At 40.6% G+C, this 24,498-nt stretch overlaps 1 protein-coding gene across 4 annotated transcripts in view; it reads right to left on the reverse strand.

The window, feature by feature from the left end:
* Nucleotides 1–3,783: 3,783 nt before the first annotated feature.
* The window catches only part of LOC137596263 (arf-GAP with Rho-GAP domain, ANK repeat and PH domain-containing protein 1), a 42,486-nt gene continuing 21,771 nt past the window's right edge, over nt 3,784–24,498 (reverse strand). The window contains exons 14-34 of one of the 4 annotated variants that reach the window (XM_068316601.1): nt 20,671–20,845; nt 19,091–19,225; nt 18,835–18,970; nt 18,633–18,735; nt 17,857–18,049; nt 17,582–17,627; nt 17,260–17,423; nt 15,789–16,001; nt 15,119–15,224; nt 14,883–15,030; nt 14,452–14,535; nt 14,117–14,191; nt 13,832–13,949; nt 12,771–12,884; nt 12,526–12,674; nt 12,350–12,432; nt 11,545–11,604; nt 9,118–9,181; nt 8,638–8,682; nt 6,971–7,008; nt 3,784–6,213 (exon numbers count right to left, since the gene is read on the reverse strand). In XM_068316601.1, coding sequence (XP_068172702.1) covers nt 6,988–7,008; nt 8,638–8,682; nt 9,118–9,181; nt 11,545–11,604; nt 12,350–12,432; nt 12,526–12,674; nt 12,771–12,884; nt 13,832–13,949; nt 14,117–14,191; nt 14,452–14,535; nt 14,883–15,030; nt 15,119–15,224; nt 15,789–16,001; nt 17,260–17,423; nt 17,582–17,627; nt 17,857–18,049; nt 18,633–18,735; nt 18,835–18,970; nt 19,091–19,225; nt 20,671–20,845 — 2,232 coding nt within the window. In that variant the 3' untranslated portion in view covers nt 3,784–6,213; nt 6,971–6,987. Of the gene's footprint in view, nt 6,214–6,970; nt 7,009–8,523; nt 8,683–9,117; nt 9,182–11,544; nt 11,605–12,349; nt 12,433–12,525; nt 12,675–12,770; nt 12,885–13,831; nt 13,950–14,116; nt 14,192–14,451; nt 14,536–14,882; nt 15,031–15,118; nt 15,225–15,788; nt 16,002–17,259; nt 17,424–17,581; nt 17,628–17,856; nt 18,050–18,632; nt 18,736–18,834; nt 18,971–19,090; nt 19,226–20,670; nt 20,846–24,498 lie in introns of all 4 variants that reach the window. The other 3 variants (XM_068316600.1, XM_068316598.1, XM_068316602.1) reach the window with 3 other exon arrangements.

A 24,498-nucleotide genomic window follows, 5' to 3' on the forward strand; every position in this document is an offset into this window, starting at 1 on the left:
ACAGCTATTAGCTTATCTTGGCGCGAAGGATGGAAACAGGGGCAAGCAGCTCCGCCGGAGTTTGAATATCATTGTGCTAAGCTAAACTAACCCTGTGTTGGGTGTAGATTCATGGATTTAAAAGAGATCGGTCTAACTCTATGCCTTGGAGAGTACTAATAGTCAGTGTCCTTCTAAATTTTTGATGGGGACACGTTGATGGGGACACGTTGATGGGGACACGTTGAGCTAGTATTTGAGAAAATAAGGAGGAGCAGGAACATGTAAACTACAGGAACATGTAAACCACTGAATGTTAAAAATATATTCAGCACATGCACCTTTTCTGTTTTGTGGGGCCGAGGCAGGACAGCTGGACAATCACTCCTGATTGATTGTACATAACAGGAGAAGAGGAGAGCAGTTGCCATGGGGATGATGATTTTCTTTTTGCAATTTTTTCTTTTTCCGAGCAAACAGTAATTGATGATAAAAGTGAAGGAGGGGGCTCAAGGGTGGCAATCGAATGCAGCAAAGCTTTCGGCATTCATGGAACCGAAGATGTGCTGCAGCTCAAAAGTGTCTGGAAATGACGCAGAAGTTGCTTTGTGTTCTCATAGAAGGCAGATAAAGGGTCAGACAAGTTTCCAAGTTTGCTGGAGGTGTATTTTTAAAAAAAATACTGTTGATGAAATGTTAATGAAAGGGAACTGTTCAGATGAGCTGCGTCCAGCTGAGAGATGATCCACATGGTGCTGCAGAGCATCACAACCCCTCAGGATCACCTACGCCCACCCCAGCATCAGCCTGCAGGAGGCACATCTCTCTGAAGACTGGTGGACAGGCAAGGACTACACACACAGAGGGCTGGAGGCTCATAGCACAATGAAGAAAGCAGCTAATTGACTTTGGCATTAGAATGAGCAAATTACACAGATAAGGCTGCAGAGGATCACTGCAGGAATTGTACTTGTTTCCTTTGCTTCCTTTTCCTGTTGCATTCAGTGAAGCTGTGTGTTTTTTTTAGAAATGGGAACAAAAATAAAAACATTTCATCAGACAACCTCATCCATTCTATGATGGGTTACAGTGTGTGATCACCCACCACATTTGTTTGTTTAGAGGAAGTCAGGAAAATGCATCAGCAGACTTCGATGGAAGCTTGTATAAGCTTGATTCAATTTTTGAGGTGAATCTGGGTGTGTGTGTGTGTGTGTGTGTGTGTGTGTGTGGGTGTGTGTGTCTGTGTGTGTGCGGTGGGGGATCTGGATCACCTGTTTATAAAACAACAGGAACCATCTACCTAAAAACTAGACAAAATGCAGACAAGTACAATGACATTGATTCTCTATGTATAAAGCATCTCTTGCATGTTTTCCTCTATCTATATCACACATTTAAAATGCCCAAATTTCTAATTTCAGAGTTTATCACAGATAAGCTGTGATAATTTTGTAGCATCTCACGTGGGGAGAAACTGGCAGTCCTCCCAGAGATGTTTGCTGGCGTCAGGTTTGGATACACAAGTTTCTGCACAGAATAATTGTTACGTATTTGCTAAGCTTTCATGTATTGTCTTAATGGTTTAATGTTTTAACCGTGAAGCTCAGATTAACCTGCTGTAGGTATGATAAGTACACAACATATTACACATTTAGCTTTTATGGAAGACTCGTGTTTATGTCCAAAATCTCTTATAAGCGACTTGAACGTTTTGTTTTTAAGACCTTACAAAGCCTGTAGCTACAGCAAAAAAAAGGTGTCTTCCTTAATAGGCGGAAAGTTTAACATGTTTTTTTGTGGTTGTAAGTATAATTACAAAAGCAGTATCCATGCCTTCGGCTCACTGATCCTCAGGTTTGCATTATTTTCTTCTCAGACATAAATTCTGAGTGAACAACAAAGCTGTTCTGAATTTTAAACATCTTGTCTCTCAGTTTCTTAATCTCAATGACAGGTTATTCAAGGATCCGGTACAAAGAACTCGAAGCTCTATAGGAGGTGTCTTTAGTTCAGTCTCACCTGCACAGGTGTCGTCATAACTCCTCAATCTCCCTGACAGCTGCCTGAATCAACGCTGCACCGCTGAAACCTCAGCAACGAGGAAACAGAGACCCTCTGATGTCTCTAGGTGTCACCGGCTCAGCCTGCAGATGTGAAGATTAAAGAAAATACAGTGACCTCTGACAGTAATGCTTTTTATAGTCAAAATGCTGCGAGGATCAACACCCTTGATGTGTTTGCTCAGCTAGTTTCCTCCACAATGAAGCAGGAGATGTATCTGCAAAGTCCGTCTAAATCTCATAAATGAAGGATTAAGAAGATTAACAGGGTGTGTGGAGGAAGGTTCAAGAGTCAAAACCACATTTATGCAGAGTCAACTTCAAAGAATGTTAAGTGGTAGAAACCAAGAAAGAAATTATTTGGAGAAACCAGGTTTATAACCTTGGAAGCAACCCTTAGAAATGTGAAATTGTCTGTCACTTAATTGCATTTATCTATTTTCCTTATTTAAGCTTTGACAGCATGGGCAGGAGGTGGAACAAGAGTTTTCTTTTTACACAGAAAGATCAAAATTAGAAATAACTATCAGAGATTCATTAATGAGGAACATGTTTCAAAAAGATGTACTTGCTGCAGACCCCGCAGGCACTTCTGTTAAAATTTGAATTGTGCGATGTTATTAATCAAAACAGAGCTCTGTCACGGAAGTCCTATTGAAATCTCTTGGAAATTTTAGGTGATGTTTTTTTAAATTCAGAGGTTAAAGATCATGAAAACTCAAGTATGTCACAATTTCCCTTTCGTCTCTCTTCTGTTTGCAGGATTACACAAAAACGACTCAATGGATTTTGATGGAACTTGTTGTGAAGATTGGACTAGGTGTGCACAAGAACCCTTCACATTTTGGAGTGAATATATTTTAACAAAACTCCACCATTCATGTCTTTGTATTAATGTTGAAACTGAGCTGCTTCTGCAGATATTCAGATTTTATTGACTGCTCTAGTTCGAATTTAAGAACAATTTGCAAGAAATCCCAAACCTGAGATAAATGGTACCTCATCCAGCTACTTTATTCAAAATTACTAATTTTGTTAACCCATTAAAAAGAACACTTATTTCATTTCTCAACATTAACATGAAAACTTAAAATTGTGGTTTCCAAGTTTTGTAGAATGAGAGGAACAGGTGGATGTCAGGCTGCTGCTAACATCTTTCCTATTCTTTGCCTTTTTTATGATTTGTGGCACAAAGCGCTCCATGAAAATTTACATGTATTTGTAGCTAACTGGCAGATTCTGGCAGCTGGCTCCCCCCCGAGAGGCCGCTCTTGAAACTCATCCTCTCAGTTATGCTTTTATCTCTGCCTTTCATTCACATCCCTTCTGTGAACCCCACTCATCCATCCCCATTCTTCTTCTGCGCTGACCTATGATGTAAAGGCCTTTTTGGTGTGTGTGTGTGTGTGTGTGTGTGTGTGTGTGTGTGTGTGTGTGTGTGTGTGTGTGTGTGTGTGTGTGTGTGTGTGTGTGTGTTTCTCCGAGTGGGTCTCCTGTGCTTGGATGTGTGTGACTTGTGAGGGCCTCCTATATGCGAGTCCCTAGCGGGGCTCTCCAGTGTGTCTCGAGGTACGAAATGACCCTGATGTGTCAGCTCTGCTTAGAAGAATGAACGGAGAGCTGGTGGACCACCATGACTCACTAACACACACACACACACACACACGGACCTCCTAAGGGCTCTCTCTTTAATTACTGCACCCCACCTACACATACACACACACATTTTTCTTTCTATAGGCTTCCAATTTATAGCCATAGAATGGCATAGTCATGAAACCCCACAGGCTCCACAAAGTTGGCCCTATATAGTTTCTTTACTTTGTGGGTGCTTGTGTGTGTGTGTGTGTGTGTGTGTGCGCATTGGTACATTTCATAAAACACTGAATAAAAAGATGCAACTTAATATGAAGGCACAAACTGGAGGGCATCAACATTATTTGAGAGTAACAGGAAGTCAGTGACTATTACTTTGTGCATATTCAGAAACACTGCATGCACACAACCAGTTGAATGTGTTTATTAGAGTTTCAGAGGAAATCAGTAAGCTGCAGGGTAACAGAAGAAGAGATAGAGATCTACACATTACTTATAGAACCATTCATTGCTTCCTTTTAATGTTGTTTGGATTTTTCTCATCATACCTGCATCAAATTGTTTTCAATTCAATCGTTTTCTACACAGCAGTGGAAATCTGACTTAACGCACCTACAGTAGTGGTTGTGAAATACAACAGGTTGTTGATGGATAAAGAAAAGGAACGTCAGAATAAATCTGTTAAGGATATGCGCACAAGAAATATTTCCAAAGAACTGAATTAACTTTAAAGGTTCAGTGAGATCCTTCAATAAAAATGCAAAGAAGTGGAAATCTGACTCTGACATCTGGACGATGCATGAAGGGGGAAACATGATGAGAACTGACATGTCAGAACCTTGAGTGGCAGACAGCTGTGGAAGAAAACCCAGTAAGACGCTACCATCTAAATGTTAGTCTATCCACAGAAATCTTACACTTACAGTAATTCTTATTAAACTTTCGTGTGAAATATGTTCCACTTTTCCTGATGATCAGTGCAAACAGACCATTACGATCGCTGTGACTCATTTCTGAAAACAAACCCGGAGGGAATGAATACTTTCTATACTGCAGCTATACTGCTCTCGACTCCTGCTGGCCTGAGGCCAGAGAGGCCGCTAATAACACACATTCATCTGCGTGTGTCGTATATACATTTGATTTATAGCGTGCTTTAAACTATTGCGACTAAATAACTGACTAAATATCATCTCACCAGCAGAGGTGGGGAAACTGCAGTGCAGCGGCTAGCGTCCCCTGCTGTCCAAATAAATAAGAAAATCTTTAGCATGAGGAAGATCTACATGTGGCTCACAGACAACAGTTAAGACTGATCGTTGACAAAATACATAAAAAATTTGGACCCAGGTAAAAGATATTGTACATTAGTGAGTTTCTTCTTACAGACTGGGTCCCCCCGTGGTCCGTTTCAGGATCTGATGAACAGTACAGGCTGTAGAGATTCTATATCAAGTACAAAATAGTCCTGAACTTCACAAATACTGTGGGTTAACGGCAAAACAGCCATGTGCTCTATATCGGTTCCGAGCATGACAGGCTTTAGAGACAGGCCTTCTGAGAGGAGGCAGTGCTGGAAGCAGGACGGACAACTATTAACTAGACTAGGGCCAAAACATCAGCTTGAATATTGTTTGAAATGTGACCTACATAAGGTGCACTTGTTTTTTTGTTTTTTTATCTAGAAAACAAATATTTTTCTTTTATCACAAATTTATCGTTCGGCTTCCAGCTTTCTTCCTTTCATCTGATGTTACTTCAGCACATCCCTCTTTTCTGCCTGAAAGACATAAGTTGTCACAACTGTGTAAAACCTGTCCACTCACAAACAAACCTACACATATTCACAATTACTGCATGCACACTAGTGCACGACTACAGACGAACAGACACGAGCACAAATATGGGGATTTGCGCAGTGCTGGAAAATGTCTTGCAGAGTAACAGTCACGCATCCATCATCTGTCACTTCTCGACTTTTCTCTCAGACCTGGTTTTGGTCGCTGCAAAGCAAATTCTGGATAACATGTAAAAAAATAAAAATAAAAAATAGAAAGTCACTGCCTCCGGGAACAATAATCTTGAAGTGCAGGATTGGAATGCCTTGAGTTATGGAACAGAAAAAAAATGCAAAACACAACCAAAAAGAACAAATCATGTTCAGCTAGAACTACTAATCAGTAAACCTTAATGTATTTTACCAAAACGCCGAGCACTGGATGTTAGCGCCCAGAGTGACACGAAGGTCTCCCTCAGGATGTCTTTCATACCTCTGGCCCATAATGCAATGCAGTTGGGCATAGACTTGTCATACATCAAACAGAAAGTGGAAAAACACCTTCAGACTGATGTAACGATCAGATGATTGTGTTCCATCAGATGGTCTTGACGCTGCTTTACGTCAAATAAAAATTCATTTGTGCGGGGAAACCAGCAGAGGTTATATTTTACATGTGACCCCCTTGTCCGTTTTCTTTGTGGCCCGGTTCATCAGCGTAACGATATAATCCACATAAGTTACGGTCCTTGCAGTCAGAATGATGATGTGAATGGAATGTTCCTCTGAAGCCATCACCTTAAAAAAAGAACAGAAAAGTCGGGCATTCAGATGACCATTGTGTAATTTCCTATTAATAAATTACGACTTTATCCATTTAGTGCAACTAATAAGCAGCTTTATCTCAAAAACAACCCCCTGAGAGGTTAAAACACAAATTTTCATCTACAGACTACGGAGCCATGGCAACCAGCTATGAGGCTACTCATAAGATGCGGATTCAAGAAGCAGCAGAGAAATACCGAGGCACAACCTGACAGGGGAAGCAACAAATCAGTCACAACAGAGAGAAATGGTACATCAACTTCAGCAGGCGACATAATACTCTTACTTAAAGCTTCTATACCATCAAATCAGTCACAATCAATAGCTTGTCTGATTAATGCATTATGTTTTGATGTAAAATGTCAAGAATCAGTGACTAATCAGTTTAAATTTGCTGTTTCATCCACAAAAAATAAAGCTACACTGATGGAAGACATAATGACGACTATTAGCAGATGATTGGATTTTTGCTCAATAACTGAACTAAAAACAGTTGATAATTGACCCAAAAACACTGAAATTAAGTCATTAATTCTTAAACATAATCTTGTTGTGTTATTAGTGGGGTTGTCATTTTAGAAACAGGTGTGTCACAATTAGAAAATCCACCATTTACTAACATTTCCAAAATACACTTGTGACATTTGAATCAATACGTATTGGATTTAGCAGTGCGTGCTTTTAGGGTTGGCATTTTAGGCGTGCCGTTGACCTCGCATAACTTTCTTACCCTTTTTGCAGCAGCCATTATCGGACGTCTCTAAAGAGCTGAAAGATTAAAAAAAACAAAACAGTGAGTTAATACAGAGGAGGCAGACGGGCAGATGGGAGGAACCGGAGGGTGTACAAATAAAGGGAGGTGAGGACAGTGATTACCTGAGGAGATGAGGCAAATTTCGAGTGAAAGATATGAAGAGGCAGACAGGTGGTAAATGTTTATTCAAACAAGTGAGGTGTGAAGAAGACTATTAGGTATAAGGGATGCAGAGATGAGGTGAGCTGGTGATTTTAACAACCAAAAAAAAATAAAATCACATCAATCATCATCAGACTCACCTTAAAAATCAAAAAACAACAGCAACAAATACACACAGGCATTACGTTTCCGAACTCTTTGGCTTCACACTGATATGCAGTGAGTCTCTCTCCTCCACCCACACGCTCACAAGCATCCGGCAAAGTCCTGGCTTGTGCTTCTACTGCCCCGTCACCCCCTCTCTCCCATTCCCCACAAAGATGTACCGACAAGGGTAAAAAAAAGAAGAGTATCTGGAAGGTGACAAAAAAGGAACCCTGGAAGTGCAATTTTTTTTTTCATCCAAAGACTGAGTGTGTTTCTTGTGTGCTGCTGCAGTCGGCAGCAAACTGAGATGAATGTAATAACTAAAAACAGCAGGAGGAGAAAACTGCATCATCATATTTTGGACATTTGGTCCCACAACACAAGAGACGGAGGAGAGACTGAATTATTTTGGATGGCTATAATGAAAGCTTCTATAAAAATGAGAAAACAGATGGAGGGGGAGGCTTGATGCCCCTTAAACAGGTCTGGTTTGAAGTCAGCACGCTTGAAATATGGTCCAGCAAACCAATGGTGATGTTTGTCGAACTCTTGCCAAGTACACAACTCTGTAGAGCTGATATGGCAGCAGGGCTGTGTTTGCTGCTGGCATCAGTTTGTTTCAAATGAGCTAGTCTTTGTTTCCTTTGGTCCTTGGGTTTTTTTGTAATTTTGGCAGAAACTGGCCAAACGAAATCTTATTAAAAATTATGTTTTGTTGGCTTTTAATCTCAACATCCCAGATATAAAGATGCAGCCATTTCTTCCTCTTTCACATCATCTGGATTTTTAAACTATTTTTGAGCCGGGACTTGAATTAGTTCTTTATTCTCTTGAATACAAAATTATGAAAACACTCGAGAGGAAGAAAATAGTTTAAGAATCCAGATCCTGTGAAGATGATTAATCAATAACGAATAAAGGAAAAGAGTTGATTAATTCTGCACAGGTGCAACCCCCAACTCCTGTTCTTCTTTTTGACAGGAATAACAATAAAAAAGAAGAAAAATCAGGAATTTGTGCATAGATATTTTTCATATGCAGTCATCTATTTCAAAAACAGATAAAAATTAGAGTCCTGGCCATCTAGAGTAAAGAATATGTTACACAATTAGCAGAGGATTTTGGGAGGGGGTCTGCACCACCTGTGCAGCATGAATGACTATTTAACCAGAAGCTTCCACATTGAGCTTCCTGGCTTGGCGTCGATTAATCCCACTCACAGCAAGCGAATCCTGGCTGAAAGCTGCGACGCTGTTCCGCATCTCATTCTCACTGCCACGTAGAGGTATCAGTGACACGTTACCGTGACGTGTGTCTGGCAACACGCGGCTCACCCTTGTCTGCTGGAGTCCCTGCCGAGGCCACACGTTGCCGTCGTACTTTGGTGAGGAGAGGGAGCGAGAAAAAGATTTCACAATCCTACACAACTACCAGGAGGATTAGAGAAATTATTTTAAAGTAATTGTCTAACGTTCCTCTGCTCGTCCTTTTAAATTGTCTTGTATTACGACAGTCCTGTGTTATCACCAATGCTAATGCCTGAGGAATCATTTCTAGCAGCATTATAATTAATGGTTAATGGATAAGAGCACAATGTCAAGATTGATGAACTGTTGAATTGTTGGAATGGAAACTAACAGTCCATGAAGAGTGTGTGTGTGTGTGTGTGTGTGTGTGTGTGTGTGTGTGTGTGTGTGTGTGTGTGTGTGTGTGTGTGTGTGTGTGTGTGTGTGTGTGTGTGTGTGTGTGTGTGTGTGTGTGAGAGAGAGAGAGAAAGAGACAGAGCAATAGATGGAGAGAGAGAGAGATCACACCTGGATGCTGAGAAAAGTAGCATACCACTCCCTCATTTCTGCTTGAGTCTCACAACAGAGATACCTGCAAAATAAGAAACAGAGGTCATGGAGGGACTGTGTGTGTGTGTGTGTGTGTGTGTGTGTGTGTGTGTGTGTGTGTGTGTGTGTGTGTGTGTGTGTGTGTGTGTGTGTGTGTGTGTGTGTGTGTGTGTGTGTGTGTGTGTGTGTGTGTATACGTGTACGTGTGAAATTTGAAGTGAAATTAGAAAGCAAAAAGAAAAGAGAAAGGCACTAAAAGATATTAACAGAAATTGACACATCCTCTTTCATGACACCCAGCGGTCGCACTGTGAGGGTAAACACAGTTATTCTTTATTTAAACTTCACACAAAAGGAAACACTTGATTGAGACCAGTGTGTGTGTGTGTGTGTGTGTGTGTGTGTGTGTGTGTGTATGTGTGTGTGTGTGTGTGTGTGTGTATGTGCAGAGTCCTAATCAGTGTTTGTTCTAGAGGCAGCCTGTAAAATCACTTGCCAAATATTGAGAACTGTTGTGTAACTTGTGACTCCACTCCACTGCATCTCACAATCCCAGTACAATGTGGATATGAATGAATAATGGACGTGTGCGTATGTACATATTTTATGCCTCTCAGGTTGCCATCACACGGTCCTCTGGGTCATCAGTCATGCTGCTGAGCTGAATAAATTGACTAGATTTGAGCAATTATTATTGTTAGAATTTCAGGATTGTTCATTGAGACACAGCAACAACAAAGATTTGAGTATACAACAGTAGACAGCCTATAACACACACACACACATACATTTAGATCCAGTGAATAGATGTGTCTGACATGTTCACACTCACACACAGTCACACAAACACACAGCTCCTCCTTCTTCCTACTCTGCCTCATTAGGGCCAGCAGACCTCATTAGTGCTCATTGAGATTCAAAAGAGGGCAGCGCGTCTCTTCTAGCAGGCGCACCCACGGTGTCGTACTCACTGATGTTCTGCAAGGCTTGTAGTTTCACTGTTTATACCTGGGCTGCTAATCTAAATCATTATCAGCAGCGGATGATTAAACGCTACTCATTTATCATCACGGTTTTCATGAAGACAAGGAATAGTATTTCCATTAACATCCAGAAAAAATATCAGTTTTCCTCTGAATGCATGTAAGTGACTGCAAGGATATGTTGATGAATTAGTGTGGCGAAAAGGGACAAAAAAAATCAAGTACAGTATTGAGCGGATTAAGTGGATAAAAGCAATAAAATGATAAAACTAAGCGACATGAAGTGGAGGAGGGCAATAAAGAATGGGAAGGGGGGGTTCCCACAGCCATACAGGAGCCTCGTCCATTAATTTTTTCCATATTTTCACTTTCTTTCTAATCTCTCACCACTTTCATCCTCACTAGTTTTTCTTTTATCAGCAATTAATGAAAATTTCTTACTTAGAGTACGGTTTCCCCCTTCAGCACAATGCTCCCTACTTTTTACTTCCTCCTCCTGCCACCTTTTTCTATCTTTGTTTCATTCCCTCTTGCCATTTCTTTCTCCCTCTCAGGTGTGTTTTTGTGTTTGTTAGTGATGTGGTGTTTTAGATGGTTCTGTTTAGAGTGTGACAAGGACGGTGATGTCTTAAAATCATACAACTACTTCTGAAAAAGTGAAGCCCATTGTAAAAAAATGCACACATGCTGTGTGTGCTTGTGGATATAGACAGATTATCACCTGATGCACGCATGCGCACACACACTGACACACACTTCCACACACAGAGGGTTGCCTGTGTGAATAGACCCAGATTAGAATAGAACCATGCTTACAGGTGTAGTCATGTGTGTTTCCCTCCTGGGTGGAGTCGACCTTTCATATGTCTCAATCTACAAACTCCCATGCAGGGATATGACCTGTTTTCTCGCCTGCAGAGCTGCTGCCAGCTTTATCTAATAATGGATATGTTTACATGCAAATACAAAATGTGATCGTACTGTCACTAAGGGAAACGTCAGAGGGCATCAATAAAGAGCATGTTATAATGGCTGCATAATTTAACACTTGTAATTTCTCCACTGTGTCACGAATAAAGGATTATCTAATCTAATCTTATTTAATCTTTAGGATGTGTGCTACTGAAGAAAGATATAAAGCTGCTTTGATGTCCTATTATAGCCTGCTGTTTCAACAAAAACATTTTATATTATTGTTTCTCATAAATAACGAGATGATGGGAAATATAACAAATGTATGTTTAAGAAGTTATAGTCATGATGTATTCCGGCTGCACCGGATCAAACCTGTTCAAAGGTGGGGTTTGATACCAATATATGACTTCAAACTGAAAACATGAGCAGCATATGTTTAGTAGTGAGTGCACTCGTCAGAGGATAACATATAGAGTGTAAAATGTATACAACATCACATATAGCTCACCACTGCTGCTTTTCTACCTTCTCTTGTTTCTTACACTCACACAACACTGTCAGTCCCCAGCTAGAAAACAGACAGAAAAAGACACAGACAGCCAGCATTAGTTAGAAGCATCAATTCTGTTAAAGTAGACACAGCAATTCTGTTTTTTGGGCTCAGTCTACCCCCTAGTGGTCACTCTATCAACAAGTCCTTTCATAGGTACTGTAAGTACTGCATCCATCAATCTATCGTCTGCACTAGATTTACCCTTACATTCACACCTTTTTGGCCAGTGGGAGGAAGCTGGAGCCCCTGGAAAGAAGCCATGGGGGGAATACATAAAATAAATGGAGAAAAGCATCAAGACTTGTTGTGACAATCAGTTCAAATAATTGGCCACCAAATACATGAAGTGTACAGCTGTGGAAAATAGTTTATAGACTATTCCCACACCCAAGCAACAACCTTGCAAACTAAGACTTGGGGGTTCGATCCCAGGCCCCTGCAGTCTACGAGTTGATGTGCCAAACAAGATCTTGAACTCCAGTGCGCTCCCACTGGCTGCTACATAGGTGAGTGAATTTCAATAATAAATGCATTTTGCTTCATATTTTACCATCAGGGAGTCAAAATGATGACGCTTCCAGCATCAAGGGGAAAATAAGTTCTTAATATTTAGGGGCATGAAAACAAGTACATTTCATATAAGCAGTAGAAAAAGGCATTTTTCTCTTTCAGCAGAATCATGGCTTTTAGATTATGAACTTTATTTATTGCTCAATAAAGAGGATTGGACTGACATGAGTTCTATACAGCACATGCTCACCATGTGGGAGGACGGAGTCTCTTCTTAATACCCAAGTAGACACTGAGGCTTTTCACTGGCCAATCACGTTCTGGACGATTACTCTGACAAACAAACAGAGAAAGAAACACAATAAATAAGCCTGTATGAGCTGTCACAACACAAAAAAGAATTAGATCTGTTCAGGGTAACCTTACTCTGATTTCTTTGTACATCCTAAGAGAACTGGAATTGAGGATAAAATATCGGTCTTGAAAACCTCCAGAGTAAAGTCCCAATCCCAAGATGCTTCGGTCTGATCGGAATTTCATCATTCCATGTTTGGATGCGTCACCTTTCTCCGAGGCTAGAAGGAAGAGTGAAAATTTTTCAAGAATTATTTTTACATGAAGGACTAAGGCAGTGATTCAGAGAGAATCAATTTGTTTTGTACTGTTTTTACCTAGGTAGACCATCATCGCGTCCATAGCAACATGTTTCTTGATGAGCAGATGGGAATCAGTGCCAAAGGAGTGAAGGATGGGCAATACTCTCTCCTGATAGTGCAGTGGTCGTTCTGAAGGAAGGACAGTGTGGTCTAAAAATCTTTTTTTCATATGGTCAAAAGCACCAAATCCAAAAAATAAAAATTGGAGCACTTGTCTTATTTACAATTTACACAGCGCCCCAAACATTTTATGCTTTAGGGTTCTGGAGCACAGACAAAATATCAATGTCAAACAGGCTGAGAGCTGAGCTAATATTAGCAATGCACCATCATACGTAAAATTAAAATACCATTCATTACTGCAACACAGAAATGATAATGTGTAAACATTAAAAAAATCCCCTTTGTTTATCTCATTCACATTTCTCCTCTGTTCCTTTATTATATTTCTGGAATCACAAAGGTGGTTTTCTGGGTAGTGACGGGAAATAGCTACATGTTGACCTTTTTTTTTTTTTAATACAATAACCAACAGGCTTCCTGGTTTAGAACCAGATGGCCCACATACCAGGCTCAAAGCAAACCTAAACACACAGTCACATTGCTGAGAATGATCTTTTTGCCTCTGGAGGTTCTGTGTCACTTTGAGTAGGTCAGGGTGCAGTCTGAGTGGAAAGTGTTTCACGGGCTTCGAGTCACAGTTTTTATTTCGCTGTGGGCCCTGTCATGTTGATTTTACATGTTGATCCATGTCCCTTCCCAAAGCAAAGGAGTTATAAATAGAGTTTAGTGAGACCCTGCTGTGCTTGATCGAGTGACGCTTAGCCAGGGAAGAGGAGGGTTGCCCGCAGCATGAGTACAGGAGTGACACGCCTCCTGGCCCTGACTTGGTTTAGATTTAGATCCAGGCATGGTGGATTCTTGAAAATGGAATTAGCAGCACTAGATGGGGCTGTAGGAGTCTCTTCTCAGGCCCTACTTGGAGAGCATAGTGGTAGTTTGATTTGACCTGACTTCCTTTAAGTCACATATGGCAACTTTAAATAAATGTTCAATAACTTCTCCATCTGTCTCACCCATTTCTTCCTTGTCGCAGATTTCCCAGCAGGTCCAGTATTCTTTTTCTTTAAATGGGATGTTACGCCGGTCCAGAATCTCCATGCACAACTCTGCTGCTGTCATAGAACCAGGGATCTGGGAGAGAAAGTAACCCAGTCACTCCAGAGTGTTTCTGCACCCACCGAAGGGCAAAAATATGGTTACATAAAATGTTTTTATCCCATGGTGCTTATTCTGCCCAAAACAAAAGGCAAATTCGACCACACAAAGTAAATTAATTTCATTAGTGGAAGTCAGTAAACCTTGACATGCTGCTCTGCAGTCTCTGTCTTTTCCTCCAGATACACTGTACAGATGAAGTGACCTCCAGGTTCACTCTGAAATGTCAGGTATACAAACAGAGAAAAGGTCAGAAACATATCAACATGAGAATAACAGCAGGTATAGTTATGAGCAGAAATGCTCATACACACGAGCATGAACTCAAAAGAAACCTGTGTTCACATGCAACCATTTATACATGGATTTATCTTGTAAAAACTTGATAGTGGGAACCTCAATGATTTTCATTCAAATAAATGTCTGCTAATTCACTGGAATAAAAATTAGTTGCTGTTAGAAAGTGTGTGTGACTCACAGGAATCTTTGTGTTGAGCTGTTCTCGTACTCGGATGATAACTGTGATTTCTTCAAGCTGCCTCTTCAGCTGCTGTTCATCCACCTGCAAACAAACATACACACATTAAATACACACATATACACACATTTGCTCACTCAAAACCACAACTCAATAACTGGCATAAAACCTCAATTAAAGCACCATGCTAATCATGAGATCTCAAGCAGAAATCTCCACCAGCAACAAATTTTAATTTCCTTCTGCAACCCTTTATCACCTCGAGACAAATAAAGTCATCCTTCTTTTTAAAAAGCCCTTGCAAATAAAGTGCGATGCTTGATTAGAACTTTTTCCAAGATTTCAGATATTGTGTTTTGCCAATTTTTGGTCATTTCAAATGAATGAACTAGACTAGAGAATATTTTCGTCTGACACCAGTGACATCAGACCTCAAAGATGGTTGTGTAGTACTGGATGAGGTCCTCTATAGCACGGCCGGCATTGTAGTCCTTGCCGTCGGTCTGGAACAGCGTGGGGCCAAACACTATGGCCAAGTTATGGAGGTTCATCTGGTTCATATCAGAGAAACGCTGCACGCTAAAACACACACACAGAAAACAGGCATTAAGGAACATACACACAGGTACAAGATTTGGGTGAGCATGTGCGATTGTGTTTATCTCACCAGTAGAGATGGTTGATGAGAGCTTGTAGCGTAGCCTTGTTAACACGTGGCAGTCTGTTCAATAGCATCTGGTACTGGCAGATTTTCACACTTTCATCTGTAATGGCTAAAATATGAGGAAAAATATAGAGAGAAATTACAAGTATAATATTGACAACGGAGTGTTTGGAGGGAAAGATGGAGAATACAAGATTGCGGACGAAAATAAAAGGGAAAAACAAGACTAGATTATTGGTCAAAGAAGGAAGGAAATAGAAACACAGTATAAGTTTCCATTCTCTATAGCTGTCTTATTAAATAAAATGAAAGAACTGTCTAAAAATTATATACATGAGCAATAAGAGAAAAGTAAAAACACTTTTCAGCCAACAGAAATTGACGTTAAAAGAGAAAAGACGAAGATGAAATGTGGATCTGAAACACAGGCCATATTGTCTTTTTTGAGCAGGTTATTGATTTAAACAAAAAAGACAGTTTAAATTTTTGGAATCAGGACATAATCTTATTTACCTAGACTACTGGGAGGACAACAAAAGTCTCCATGATAAATATGAAGGTCTCCAACCAACATCAAAGATAAAAACCCTTCCCATGATGACACTGATGAAATGTTTTTGGAATCTTTTCTGGAATGACCCATACTTTAACCGCAGCTTGACTCGAGTCTTACCGGCAGTAGTGAGCCAGGTCCTGGAATCCTTTGCCGTGAACAGTCCCTCTTCTAAATCCCTAAAGAATCGTTTCAGTGCATTGGCGACGTCGTCCACTTGGTGCTCTCCCTCCCTCAAAAATACACTGCGGGCATCGTGACGGAATTTATCACACAAGGCTGTAATACGGGAGTTCACGCCGCTCTTACGATAAATCCCCTCAGATGTCAGGCCTACAAAAAGACAAGCACATGCACAAATGAAACAGGAGAAACTACTGTTGTTTAAAACCACTGCTTTCCCAAGTTGATATCATATTTGACCTTCAGCAAATGGATCATCACGTCAGTTTTCTAGTTTCTATAAAAACCTAACCCAGAACAATCTCAGAAACTCAGTCAACAGACGACTGAGGAAAAAAGTAAAAAGTAAAATATCCACTGTTATAAAACTGATGAGTGATGGAAAGAGAAGAGAAAATAAATTTCAGAGCCTGGTATATGAAACATAACTCAAAATGGAGCTTTTTTGTGAGAGACTGAAATCAAAGAGGCCTGGAAAGGACGTTATTTTAAGAGAGATCTGGATTAAAAGAGCTACGACATGATGGAAAATGAAAAATATCAGCACAAGAAAACAATCCCTCATCAATTGCCACTTTGTACATCACTTTAAGGGGGGGCTTGCAAGACTTAATCAAATATGCCCGGAGAGGGGATGTTAAGGTGGAGGAAAAACAGCAACACAGAGGCATGAATGGACTGCCTAATTAAACCACTCATTTCAATCAAATGAAAAAAGTGATGTGATATTCGTGGTCGCATGCTGGATGTGCTTTCGGGAAGCATGGTGGCACAGAGGGTAGCCTTATCAGCTCACAGCAAGAAGGTTCTGGGTTCGATTCCCTTCTACGTGGAGTTTCCATGTTCTATGTGTGTCTGCGTGGGTTCTCTGGCTTCCTCCCACCTCCCACCTCTCATCCATACCAAGTTGGGATAGAATCCAGCACATTTGGTGAACGCAAGGTGGATAAGCGGCTGAAGATGAGTCGATTACGGTCATCTCCTCTTCAGGAAACAGATGGATGTATGGATGTTGCAGCTTTCATCTCTGCAGCGGTTTCATGCGTTATGCAAAATGGTACTCACATGCAGTGTAGTACGTTTTAATATGCGGAAGAATGCAATTTGGAAGCAGTTTATAAGGCTGACTGAAAGAAAAAGGTCAGCTGGTGAAACTAATAATGACGAGCAGGCAAACACAGAACCAGACCTGCAGCCTTTATCATCACAGGAAACACAGACACATAGACACACAGACAGACACACACACACACACAGAGGTTGTGCCAAGTGAGTGCAAACACGAACAGCTAGGAAAATCCCAACCATATTTAGATGTGAAGCCTATGAATATAGATTCCTAGAATGTTAATGTAGGCATATCAATGAGGCAGAGATCTCGCCGTGTGACTCTGGGGTTGTCTCTCACCACACTGCGTGATGTAGCCGAAGCAGATGTGTGCTATGACAGGTATGTCTGTCTCCGTCAGCTGCTGCTCACTCAGCGTGTTTCCTCCGCTCCCTGCTGCCACCTTGATGGCTTCACACCAGCCGGCGAAATCCAACTTCCTCTCTCCCTCTATGTATAGAGTTCTAAATAAAGAGAGGGAAACAATGACTTTCAACGAAGAAGATGGAACAGAACTTACTTTGTTCAATTGTGGTGCCATTTTTAAAAAAAGAAATAAATTCATGTTAAAAATGGGTTCACAACATCACTGTTTCAAGCAATGATTTGTGATCTCACTCACCTGCCTTTCTCCACTAGAACCAGCACTTCATTGTTTTGTCTCATTGCTGGAAAATAGAACACATAATATTTTTCAAGACAGCCTATTTTCAACAGCATTAAAGTCACATTATGTCTGTGCTTCAGGATTTATTTCCCACTCATTTCCAAATGATTGTTTTGCTGATGGACACCTTGAGAACTCCCACCCTGTACGTGCTCAGACTGCAGTACGTACGCTGTAAAAAAGCTATTTGAATTCACAACCATGTTCTTGCTATCGCGTGTCTCACTCACAGAGCTCAATCAGCTTTTGCAGATGGATCTCCTCGCCCTGGTTGTCAGCCAGGTATGTGTGAAGCTTCGTCCCTACCAAAGCAAACCAACCAGCCTTGAATGATTGCAGGTTTAGGCCGTCTTTATACTTCAGTCTCCCTATCCGGTCAAAGGCCAATCTCAGTAAAGGTTCTGCATTGATGGGGATGATGCTCTACAAATAAAACAGAATAAAATGTTTTTTGTAAGACATTGCACATTAATAATCATTTCTGTTCTCTTCTGAGCATTTCAGTCTGTGCTTCAATAAAACCCTCAAAGAAATACTACAGTTACAAGATGAAATCTTATGCCATACTTCAAAGAAAATGGGTTTTCTAGAAATACTGAGTTAGTGGTATGGTCAGAAAATCAGCAATAAATTCACCTTTGGATCAAGTCAAAAAATCTTTGTGGCAAGACATGCAGGAGCCATAGACGCACCTTATATCTACCATGGTGGCATTTACATGTCGGGATACTCAGTGATACAGAAGAGACCCATAGTTGCAATTTGTTTTTATCCAGCCGATACATATAGCCTCAAAAAGGTAGGTCTTGCAAGACTTCAAGAATAAACATTTACAACAACTGCTGAATGTCAGCAACTAAATAAGTAACACATAAACCAGCATTATGTCATCTCGAGAAATTACGGATTATTATTTCCAATCTTCCCTCTCTAAAAATGCAGGCGAGAAGATTGTATTCAAATGTGTGCTTGTGTTTCTAACCCCCAATCTGAATTCGGTGGTTACCTTGGCGATAGACGTGACCCACTCCTTGTGGCTGTCTGGGTCATCAGTGCCAAACAGATAAAGACGCTCTCCCTGTGTGTAGAGTTCAAAGGTGTGGTCATACCTGAGGGTCAGAAAAGAAGCTCAAAAAGCGAAGATGAGGTGAAGAAATAGGAGGTGAGGAGGGAGGAAGAAGACACTACTTCAGTTTGTGTGTTTGTACCCATGTTTCTCAGACGTGTTGACAGCTAAACAGACGATCTCTGAAGCCTTCAAAACTCCATTAGGGTTCGAGTTCTTGTCACTGTCATAGTAGCTGAAAATGCCATCATTCAAAGTGCACCAGCGACGACTGAACTCTACACGAACAAACGAAATAAGATTAAGTTTATGAAGCATGAGGAATAATAATATAACATCTACAGACACTACACTTGTCTGTTTAGTGTATCCTGTTCTTCATGGAATGCGGTAGTTACCCTCTCTGGCTTTGCGCTCTGAAACAGCACGGCTCATGGATGCAGTCTTGAACAGGAAACCATTGTGAGAGACATTAGGTGGTGCTGAATAATGTACTGCTTCCATGGTCCCATCCACCTCAGACCGTGGTAGCTCTACAGCAGAACAAATACAACACACATCAAAGTACGACCCGGTTTAAAAGGCGATACAAACACATGATTTACAACAGATGCAGGAGTGAAGAAGGGTTATGTATTTGTTTATTTACACGACGTTCATCTTCACTACTTACTTTCTTTGTAAATATGTTCAATTTATTCTTTTTCTGCTTTTGTAAATATTTATGTAAGTTAAGCTGTGGTAGGTTTAAATAAGCTTGTACCTCACTCTACTGTTTCCGAACAGAAACAGTAATTATCACGTTTCCAGTTTTTCGTTCCACCCCAAAATTGATGTTTCTGGACCGCTTAGAATAAAAAAAATAAAAGTTCCCGAACCGGTTAATAACGTTCCATGTAAATATAAATTGGTAGGTAGTTTTAGGCAATTAATTTTGGCAATAAAGTAATTAGTTTACATACAGTAAATAGTACACTGATCCAGTTACGGAACAGAGGGTGGAGAGTCAGAGCTCACTGGGAATCGAATGCGGAGTCGCTCTTAACGAAGCATCTTGTGATCGGTCAAAAACAGAAAGAAAACACAGATAAATGTCCGGAGCGTCGAAGGCGGAAGTCCACCGAAGGAGATTAATGTCTACAAAGTGCTGGCAGTACGGAGACACACTGCACTGAAAATGACTGGCAGCCAATGAGTTAATGTCTACATCAAACATTTTTATAAGATTGACAGACTGCAATGTTTACCTGTTATGGTTATTTGGAGACTGTCTTTTCCTTGACTGTTGGTGGTGTGCCTCAACTTCTCTCCGCTGTCATCACACATTGAGTGAATGACAGGAAGGGAAACATGTATTAACCGGTTTACAATTATTTTCTGTTCCAATTCTGTTCTGGAAAATTAAAAAATAAAAAGTTTTCGGTTTCATCTTGTTTCCTGGCAAAATACCAAAGTTTCTGGTTTTCGTTTCGTTCAATGAACCGGTTCAAAAAGATTAAACAAAGAGCACAGTACTCGGACGGCAAAGGGGATGATAATGAGATGATGACCTTGTCCTTGAGAAAACTAGGTCAAGGTCAAATTTCAACTTTTGTACACTCAGGAACCGGATAACACAGAAAGACGAGGGAAAAGGCCAGTGATCAAAGCTAGTGCTTTGATCAATGACAGTAGGTCAGAGCACTAGCTTTGGTTTTTTAACCTATGCGAAAAACGTTTGACCTAAATTTTGACCTATGTAAAATTTTGAATTCAGGGGTGTCACAGGATGTTGCAGTCTGTGACTGCATTTCTACTAGTTCTTGTTTATTTTTGTTGTTGTACTACCACATGTACAGAATCAAAATGCATTCATTCATTCACATACAGAAAAAGGTAAACCTTGTGATGAAGTCTTGTGGAAGACGCTGTGAAATAACAGAGGTGTTTCTAATGTAACTTAGTGGAAAACACTCCTGTGTATGCAGTCACACCATACCTGTGTTGAGATTGTGGCTGATCAACTCTGCCTGTAAGGGTTGTTCATGTGCTTTAGCCAGGGAAAGAGGGGAGGGCCCTTTTGCATTTCCAGTTGAGCAATTTACATCTGCACCGCAGAAAATGAGGCTTAACGTTTCCAGCACATCACTGCTCTGCACATTTATACATAGAGCCTGTCCAGGGAGGGGAAGAGGAGGAAAAAGACATTCACTGTAAGATTGACGGACACTGTATTATTTTGGTACTAATTGCAATTACTGTTTGAATGACTAAAACACAATCTGGTGGGGAGGGAAAAGTCAATGGGGTGTAAAGATGAGAGAGTAAAGCAAGACAGGAGTGAAAGAGAAGAATGCTGTTATAGAGAAGAAAAGGAAGAAAGAGATGAAAAAGAATGACACTAAGCTGATAATAAACTGATGACTTCTGCACTGTGATCCTGCAGCTGCTGGTCTGGCTTTAATCATGTCACGGGGGGCTCGGTCAGCTTTGTTTTGAAGGAAACCACTAAGGCCAAACTCAGGGTTTCTGAGCCGGCCGGCTTTAAAACCTGCAGACAGTCCTCTGATCTACAGCCAACTATTATTTGGTAATAAACACCTTGGAGGGATTTCTGTGTTATTTTTGAAAGACAAATATACAACACAGTTAGTTAAATTCAAGAAAGCACTGCACTTTCTGATTTTTCTTGTCTCAATAGTTGAGACTTCTCAAAATCCACGGCAACAAATTTTGAACAAAGCAGCCTGGAGTCATTTTACGCTGATTTGTCTGAAGTCATGATGGAACCCAATCTACCAGGAAGGAAAAGGAAACTGGTTTGGGACCCCCATCCCCCAACAGGGTTAACGTCAAAGCGAAGAAAAGCAATCAAACCAAAAGATAGGGTAGAAAGCTTTAGTCAAAAAAACAAAACAAAAACTTATACAGTATATAAATGTTTGCAAAAATGGAATCGGATACCAACATCAAAATAGGAAAACTGCCCACACACGAAATATAAAGGCACATTATTGTTATTATTTTGAGTTTGGTTTTCTGATGATCATAACATGAAAACTGACCAAAACCTTTTTGTCCAACACTGTAAACTTGAATGCAAAGAAAGACGGAAAGAGTGGGAGGCAAGAAGAGAAAAACAAGGAATGAGAAAAGGAGGATGCAGTGTTTTCACAGCTGAGGAACTCAGCCAAGACTGAGAAAATTAAATCACACACACACACACACACACACACACACACACACACACACACACACACACACGCACACACACACACACACACACACACACGCACACACACACACACGCACACACACACACACACACACTTCTTACGCTACTTTTGAGGAAATTATATTCAGTAATCATTTATTTCCCTGAGATTTACCAAATCCAAACCTAAAATGACCGTATCAAAAAAAGAAGATAGTAAAATGATTTGTGTTTGTACCAGGTTTTCCCAATTTACGGGTCTGAAATGTGTCCTAAGTATCCGTACGCACAAACAAGTACATCTCTTCTGTACAAACCAGGAAGCTCTTTCGGATATGATTGAGAAATTCCACAACACTCTGTGAAATACACAGACATAACCCCTCCTTCATTTAAGAACTGTTAAGTCCACAAAAACACACACACGCACACACACACACACACACACACATACACGCACTCACCTAGTATATAGACAAGCAAGGCAATTAAAAAAGATTAAAATTGCTCAAGAAATCCTGACAGAGAAACAAACATCTGAACAAAAAGCTTGTCATCAGTCAACAGAAGAGGAATATGTCAACTCCAATATTATTATCATGTGGATGGTCTTTTTGTTTTACTAAAGAGTAAATGACACAGGTGCCATTTTCAGGAAGAAAGCTTATGAACTGTAATAAGCAGACACATGGAAAAGTAACAAAAAACTACTGAAGGATGAGGTAAATAATGTAAACACGCTGTATAATTCCAGAGCAGGGAATGATGAAACTTCAGACATGAATGTCTCATCCTTTTCTCATTGAAAACAATCCACTGTGTCTGCAGCACTCTTCCACTCTCTTGCAGGTCATTTAATCCGCTTTCCTGGCAGAAAGATTTTTTTACAACCTCGTATTTGGGGAAAACGGTGACAGACCGTGACTGTATTATCCACTTTAATCACAATGACCCGATTAAATCTGGTTCATTCTTACTAGTTGATGCTACAAGTCAGAAAACCCAATATTTCACATCAATCGCTGCTATGCTACAAGTAAAGCCACATCACCATACACTTTTCTTTGTCCACTTGTACAAGAAGACACATGGACACACGTGTGACAATAATGTTGCACTGGTAGGTCAGTGTCCTGCAATGTATTGATAGCCTACCACGTGTCCTCTGACCAAGAGACATGAGACAACCAGAACAAAGTACTATGAGGAAATAGTTGGTAAAAGTCACACCGAACAACATCTGCTGCTGATGAAATAGAGTAAACGCGCACACACACACACACACACACACACACACGCACACAGAAGAGAATTCAGGAATCTTGGCCAATTTCTCCTAAGAGAGAGATTTTATCTGGGTGTGTCTAAAATCACAGGCCTCCATCTGGCCGCTGCAGTTAAATGGGACAGAAAGAGGAGGAAATAGAGATGAGAGGCACTGGAAAAAGAAAAAATATTGTGTGAGAGAGATGAATGGTTTTGTGAAGCAAGGTCATCTGAGCATGAGACTAAACACAATGACACTCTGGTCCCGTCAGGACAGACAGATGTGGACCAATTTCCAATTTAGCCAATACTGAACATCTACGTTTATATAGGAGTGTGTGTGTGTGTGTGTGTGTGTGTGTGTATGTGTGTGTGTGTGTGTGTGTGTGTGTGTGTGTGTGTGTGTGCGTGTGCGTGTGCGTGTGTCTGTGCATATGTGCTCATGTCCATATATTAGATCCAGATGAGGGGGAGCAGCTATCCACATATGTTCCACTATTATTTCACCAGGGACAGTTTATGGGGAGCGACGGAGAAGGAGGTGAAAGTAAAAATCCAGATGCACACAGAAAAAAAGACTATCAGAGGAGGTGGAAAGTAAAAGCAGATCCCTGCAGACGGCTTGCAGTTTGAATAACGAGACAAGGGAGGAAAGATGAAACAAAACAATGAGAAACAGGAGGGAGTGGTGGAAAGGAAGGGCAAGAGAGGTGAAGTCGATGGTTAAAACTGTAAAAACCGGCACATTGAAATACCAATAAAAAGTTTTGAACAACTGCTTTCTCAGCAACTAAATGGCCTTCTTCTAAAATAAGATACAATAAAATTCTGTCAGTCCAGTCAAGAGTCAACGTGGACAGTAAGACAGCATGTGTGACGTTTTGTATGTTTACAACAGAGAAATGGGTTTTATAACCTCTAGAGCAACAAACAGAAGTAAAAGGCATGCATGAAATTATCACCCAGGCTTTAGAGAACTGTCCAATCATCATATATGACACAGATCACCCCCAAGACAAGCTGAAAGTTCTTTATCTGTCAAATAATTCAATGCCACACTTCACCTGGTGGCTTCCTCTGTTGTTTTACGATCAATGAAGCATTCAAATATGGCTAATAAGTAAATCAAATACCAGAACACTACACACAAAAACAGGAATTCTGAAGTTTCTGGTGACATACTGTAGAAAGCGCACAGCATTAGCCCTCCAAAGTTGAGGATTCCTGAGAAATATGGGATGCAGCCACATTTCAGATTTCAATGACGTACTTTTACCAGCCACCACTGACAGGGCAACAGAGAGCTAAACAGACTGAGAAAGGACACTGACAATGGCATCCATTGAC

This window comes from Antennarius striatus, chromosome 6 (assembly GCF_040054535.1).
Source record: "Antennarius striatus isolate MH-2024 chromosome 6, ASM4005453v1, whole genome shotgun sequence".
Taxonomy (NCBI): Eukaryota; Metazoa; Chordata; class Actinopteri; order Lophiiformes; family Antennariidae; genus Antennarius; species Antennarius striatus.